This window comes from Aegilops tauschii, chromosome 5 (genome assembly GCF_002575655.3).
Source record: "Aegilops tauschii subsp. strangulata cultivar AL8/78 chromosome 5, Aet v6.0, whole genome shotgun sequence".
In the NCBI taxonomy this organism is placed as follows: domain Eukaryota; kingdom Viridiplantae; phylum Streptophyta; class Magnoliopsida; order Poales; family Poaceae; genus Aegilops; species Aegilops tauschii.
In genome coordinates, this window is record NC_053039.3 from 252,237,834 (window position 1) to 252,244,089 (window position 6,256).

Genomic DNA, 6,256 nt, shown 5'->3' on the forward strand with positions numbered 1-6,256 from the left:
CATCATCAGTTATGTCAATCAATTTTCTTTCCCCAGGGCCATCCGAATGCTTGCTGCTGACGTAGTACACAAAATCGTCTTCCTTCAACCCTTGCTTCAACATGAATTTAGTCTTCAACCAATCAAAAGTGAGGTCCACTTCACTAACTTGCACAACACTTGGAGACAAGCCTTGGACATGAACAATAGGGCTAAGCACCCACTGAGTACTCTCAGCCATCTGCAACACACAAATCGCATTGAGTACCTACCCTACCCCTTAATATCCCCACTAACAAATATTAGACATGTCTATATATTACGAAGCTATATATTACAGAATATTAACGGAGCAACTAATACAATTCACCCTCCTACAATTATATTACGAATATTTGCCGTAGCAACTACAAATATTGACAAATTAATTAGTTGACATCTAAAAATATTCACAAAAACTACCGGAGCACGTACGAAAAATAAAATGTGGGCTTAAATATACCCTTGAAGCGTGCGTGCGAAGGATGAAGGACGAACGGCGGCCACCAAACTGCCGGTGCTCCGGCTCGAACGAAGAATGACGAACAACAGCTTCACCTCCACCACAGTGCTCCAATTTACCACCAGCACACTGCAATGCTTATGCAGCTCCGTCTGAAGGGGGTTTTATAGGTAGAGAGGAGAAAATGGCGGGAAAGAACGGCTGTGATATGGAGGGAAAGGGTTGGCGGGAAACGGGTGGCGGGAAACGGGTGGCGGGAAACGGGTGGCGGGAAAAGGGTGGAGGGAAACGGGTGGCGGGAAACGGGTGGCGGGAAAAAGTTGGCGCGAACATATGGCGGGAAAAAGTTGGCGCGAACATATGACGATGATGACTTCATGTAGTTTTTATGCTGTATGTTGTGAGTTCAGTTACGTACCATTTAATTTAGATATAGTTCTATCTATTTGCTTGCAATGTCTCGTTGTATGAATATTATGTTCTATCTACATATGATCTTGTAGTTCCGATAACAGAGTAGTAAAATAGAGTAGGCATATGTCTCGTACATAAGTACATAGTCATTTGTCTCATACATAGAATAGACATAAGTCTTACACAGAAATAGATGGTAATGTCTCTACTGATACAGATACATAGAAGCGTCAGTGACGACGTCTGGCCTGGCGGGGAGGCGGATCTGGAATCGGGGACCATCCCAACCTGTCGGGTGCCCTAACGTGACGAGGAGGAATCTCAGACTCTCCCTGGTCATGCTGTGTATCCTGTGTGGGGCCTGGTGGAGGAGTCGAAAACATGTTCATCCACTGGGTGTGCTGTGACATCTGAGCCTGTATGTTGTCCTCGGGATGTTGATCACTCCCCCACGTATCATGTGATGCCGACATAGACGCCTGATATCCATAGGCCCCTACGCGATGGAACGGTTCATCATGAAGAATGAGGTCGCGTCAATTAATATTGAAAACAATAAATATGAAGACACATACCTGCTAGGTGTGACGTCTGCTCTGGCTGAAACACGAAACTGGAGGGACCGTGCTGCTGTGGCTGTGGAGAAAACACGAAGCTCGACGAGGGACCGTGTTGCTGTGGCTGTGGAGAAAACACGAAGCTCGACGTGGGACCATAGTGCTGCGGGTGCCACGTAGAACTGCCAGGTTGGTCAGGACGGGGTGGCCTGGTTGTCGGCTGCTGTGCTAGGCGTGGACGTGGTTGATGTCGTTGCATGGAGTGACGCGGCTGCTCCTGCTCGTGCTGAACAACATCGGTTCTCCGGGTGCACGTGATAGCCTCGTACACAGTCCGTATCTTATTCTGAATTCTTTCCAAGAAGGGCTGTACCACTGGACGATGTTGAAGAAGAGGTCCAGACGATAGTGATCGTCCAAAGGTGGTCACGTCGTCGTACAGTTCGCGTGTCAAGGTAGCCTGCAAATTTCCATGACGATTAATAATGTCTGTCTCTTGCACGTCAAAGTATGTGACAACATTACGTAAAGAAAAAATATCTTACCGCGTACTGCCTAGAGCCCAAAGTATCATAGCTCGGGTACATATCCGACGGAGTAGGATCCGGTAACTCCTCTGGGTGGGAGTACTCAACAATGCGTAACCGTGTTCCGGTCATGTAGCGCCGCAAATAGAGATTGAATTCATCGAGATCGAAATTGTGATTCTCGTGCCATAGATTTGTGTTTGTTGTCTCCCATTCTATAACATACGGCTCTAGTCTAACTAGCCATTCAGCAGTTGTCCTGTTCATGCCCTTCCTTGTCGTCCTAAAATTGTGGTGTGTGTTCAACAATTACCTAAAGCTTCGAATGGAGTACTATGAAAGAAAATGCAACATTGAAAAACTGGTTAATACCTGTGGATGTGTGCTGGCACCGGGTTCTCTATAGGGGGAGGTAGCTCCAACTGCAGAAGACCAAATTGCCTCATAACCCTCTGTTGTGCCATCTCCTCGACGAAGACATCGAAGATGATCTTCGATTTTGTCATCCAGTAATCTCGGTCCCTTGTGCATAGCACAGACATACCAGCAGGGTATCTCGCTTGTATGGCTGCTGCCGTGTAGGGCTGCCAGATTACCCCGGTGTACGCATCGAACTGCTCGTTCAATGCTGTGTACGCCTTCCTGGTCTGATCACTAGCAAAGCGTCTCTGCAGAGAATAAAAGTTAGTAGCCGCTCGCATCGATCGATCTCTTGTGCAGAAAAAGTTGCATTAAACTACAACACGGTGCATACCTTGCGACGAGTCCAACACAGACCGAAAGTAGGCATGTCGATGCCCTCAACATCAAACATGGCGTCTATAGGCTCATGAACCCGTACATCTGGTCGCCCTATAGAGAACCTCTCCCACGACCACAGCTGTAGGAATAGAGGGCATCCAAGAAGGGTTGGCTTTCTCGATGTAAGCTGGCAACCGTTGCACATACCTCGGTATGTAGCCGCTAACACCGCCGAACCCCAACTCCTCTGTCTGATCTGATCCGCCGTCTGAGCGCTCGCTATCTCGAGTGCCATAGGGATGCAGAGGGCGCTGATAGTGGTGACATGGTTCTCCGTGAACATCACCTTGCCGAAAAGCCACAGTAAGTACGCCTCGAGGCTCCGAGTGATCTGTTCCGCAGTCAAGGGCGCCCGGAAGTTCTGGATCTGCATTAAGCGAAGAGAAAGTTTTAGTAAGCCGCAATTATTTTCTCTACAACTTTATGCGCGATAACTTGAAGAGAATAGGTAGGGGAAATTACCCGGAAATTTAGCAACCACTCATACTTAGGTCTGTGATGCTCCCATACCGGATCGGGAGCATCCGGAAAAACACCGTGAAAACGTTCTGTGAGAGCTCGCTCCCAACCAGCCGGTGCGTCCAACGGTCCTACGGCATGACCTGCCAACGGTAGTCCCAGCAAAAGTGACACATCCTCCAGAGTAGGAGCCATCTCTCCCCATCTGAAGTGAAACGTGTGGGTCTCTGGCCTCCAACGGTCCACTAAGCAGCTCAGCAAAGACCCATCGATGGCGACGCGTTTCTCACCCGGGATAGACTCAACCAGACGCGCAAAAGGTAAAAGGCCGGCCCATTTCAACCTTCATCAGAGAACTTTTCAGTTACTGTCTCCCATTTCAACCATTAATATGCAAGTCAGTGTGCAAATTAATAAAGCACGTACCGCTGAAGCCATCCTGAGTGTATCTTCCAGTTTTCCTTAGGAGTGCGAGTGACGAGAGGCTCAAGCTTGCGCTCATACCATATCGCACCACGATGACCCTTATCAATGTCCCCATTCAGCAACCACAATCCCGACATTCCTGCACTTACAAAATTCAGAACAAAGTGCCACACTTAATAAAAATTCAGAACATAGTGCCACACTTAATAAAAATTCATAACGTAGTGTCACACTTAATAAAAATTCAGAACATAGTGCCACACTTAATACAAATTTCAGAACATAGTGCCACAGCACACTTATTATAAATTCAGAACAAACTAGTGCTAGCTTAGCTTCTTCCTCTCGCCCTTACTCCTCTACTACCTCTACCTCCTCTTCTTCCCCGGTTGCCTCGTCCACGCCCAGTGACGAAAGTGGGACAATTAGTGTCCCTATGGCCAAATTCATTGCATAGAATGCATTGCCTAGTCGGACCTCCTGCTTCAGATTCATCCATATCATTTCGGATGCGCTGACACTGCCGTCTGCCTCTACTTGTACGCATATGCTCTGGGTTTGGAATGTAACGCCTATCGGCGGGGTTGACGCTGTTGAAATTACCCATTGCTCGAAAACCCATCAGCTCACCTGTCCAGGTATTGAGGACAGCCTCTTTCAGAAAATATGGAGACACAAACGATATTGCGTCCATTCCAAGCTGCCCGCAAGCAGCAAGTACATGTGAGCAAGGTAGGTGAAGCAATTTCGGTTTATTGCATGTGCACTCACACGTTGGCCAGGCTTCATTGCCAATTTTCACCTCATGCGTCCTCAACTCATTTGCACATCCGAATTTGTTGTTGGCTAAGCGGACCTCAAACCTTCTTTCTTGATTACCGATGGCGACTACAGTGTGTGACCTAGCTTTTTGCATCTTGTTGTCCATGTACTTCGTGACTCTTTCACAGTACCGTGTATTTGGGTTGTTCAAGATATGCTGCTCTGCTATTTGACGTCTGTCTCTGAAATACTTGACGGTGCCATAGAAAATACCCTCAACGATGGCTGTAAGTGGCAATGCCCGGTTTCCTCTGAGGACAAAGTTGTATGTTTCCGCGAGGTTCGTTGTCATGACACCGTACCTTGCTCCATGTGTGTCATGTAGCAAAGACCATCTCTCCAGAGGCTCATGCTCTATCCACTGCTCGAAGGTTTTAATCGACCTCCCGAGCCTTCTCCTAGTACCAGGTGGGTCAAAGCCTGGCAGGTCACATAGCCCAACAGCCTCCTCCTCCACGGCCGCTGTTCCTGTTGCCAACTGTGCAGCTACTGCTTCAACATGTGCCCTCACCGCTGCATCTCTTGCAGCTTTCCTGTCCCTCACGTGTCTCTGCGTGCACACATTAAGTCTGTCGCGTATCAAATTGTACTTCCATAACTGGTTCTTCTTGCAGAGTTTTTTGAACAGATTCATCAGGTTCTTATTTCTAAACTGCGAGAAGAAATTAGCCCCGAGATGGCGCATGCACCAACGGCTCTGCAAGTCCTGCCATGGAACTTGTTCCTCAGGGCCTGGGTTTGTCAGTGTCCTTATCGCACTCAGTATACCTGCATGCCTGTCATGAAGGATGCACACATTCGGCTTCTCCTTGACAACTGATATTTTCAACTGCCTGAAGAACCATGTCCAACTTTCAATGTTCTCACTCTCCACAAAAGCAAATGCCAGTGGGACGACTTGATTTTGGCCGTCTTGACCTATGGCTGTCAGTATCTGACCCTTGTACTTGCCTGTGAGAAAAGTACCGTCAACACATATCACCGGTCGGCAATGCCTGAAAGCTTCGATGCATATACCGAAAGAGAAGAAGAGACGATGCAAAACCCTCACAGTTGGGAACTCTGGCATGAACATGTCTTGGATATCGATATAGGTGCCTGGATTCCGCTGCTGCAGGGTGTGGAGGAGGTGGACAACAGAGTCATATGCATCAAAATAAGAACCAAATCTCCTCTCAAGCGCTGCATGCTTAGCCCTCCAAGCCTTGCCATAAGAAATTCTGTACTTCAACCTGGCGAACACTTTTGTCTGCACTGCCTTCACTTCCATAGCTTTGCCTTGCACTATCTTATCGTAAAACAGTCGAGCAATAAGCGTGGATGAAAGGTTGGCATGATCTTGAGGGATGCAGGGAATAAGACAAGTGTGATTAACTAAGTCACTTATCACCCAACTTGTGCCATACTTAGGGAGAAAGCCGTGCACCCTTGCGGGACAATCTGCATTCTTGCATACCATTGTGAGGAATTTCTGACTGGACACCTCAGCTTTGAAAACCCTTTGCGTCGACATTGCCCAATTAATTATTGCATCCTTCAGGGCTTGCTTGTTCGGATACATAGCACCCGTCGCAATATTGTTCTGGTGATATTGCCAGGCTGAATCATGTCCATCATTCACGGTCATTACAGATGATAAGTCATGATTCCACCATGCAGGATTCGGGACCTCCTCTGCATTTTCTTCTTCATCTGACTCGTCAGAATCATCGGCATGACCCCTTTCAACATCGGTGTCTTCTTCTTCCATCTGGTTCTGCATGTGCCCA

General features: G+C 47.7%; 1 protein-coding gene across 2 annotated transcripts; it reads right to left on the bottom strand.

Annotated features, from left to right (window-relative positions):
• Nucleotides 1–1,000: 1,000 nt before the first annotated feature.
• Nucleotides 1,001–3,284, bottom strand: LOC120964723 (serine/threonine-protein phosphatase 7 long form homolog). Of its 2 annotated transcripts, none has more exons than XM_073500165.1 (3): nucleotides 2,734–3,280; nucleotides 2,352–2,647; nucleotides 1,001–1,912 (listed from the first exon to the last, which is right to left on the bottom strand). In XM_073500165.1, exons 1-3 carry the CDS (start codon nucleotides 3,151–3,153, stop codon nucleotides 1,903–1,905), a joined length of 726 nt encoding a protein of 241 aa, XP_073356266.1. In that variant the 5' UTR covers nucleotides 3,154–3,280; the 3' UTR covers nucleotides 1,001–1,902. The 2 variants fall into 2 exon arrangements, with proteins under 2 accessions (XP_073356266.1, XP_073356265.1); XM_073500164.1 differs by lacking the exon at nucleotides 1,001–1,912 and adding an exon at nucleotides 1,922–2,262 and having other exon boundaries at nucleotides 2,734–3,284.
• Nucleotides 3,285–6,256: the final 2,972 nt, after the last annotated feature.

Coding starts and splice junctions, on each gene's coding strand:
- LOC120964723 (XM_073500164.1), bottom strand. CDS start 3,153: ATGCAGATCCAGAACTTCCGGGCGCCCTTGACTGCGGAACAGATCACT. Junction 2,648..2,733: donor TGTGTTGGACTCGTCGCAAG/GTATGCACCGTG, acceptor TATTCTCTGCAG/AGACGCTTTGCTAGTGATCA. Junction 2,263..2,351: donor GTGCCAGCACACATCCACAG/GTATTAACCAGT, acceptor CCACAATTTTAG/GACGACAAGGAAGGGCATGA.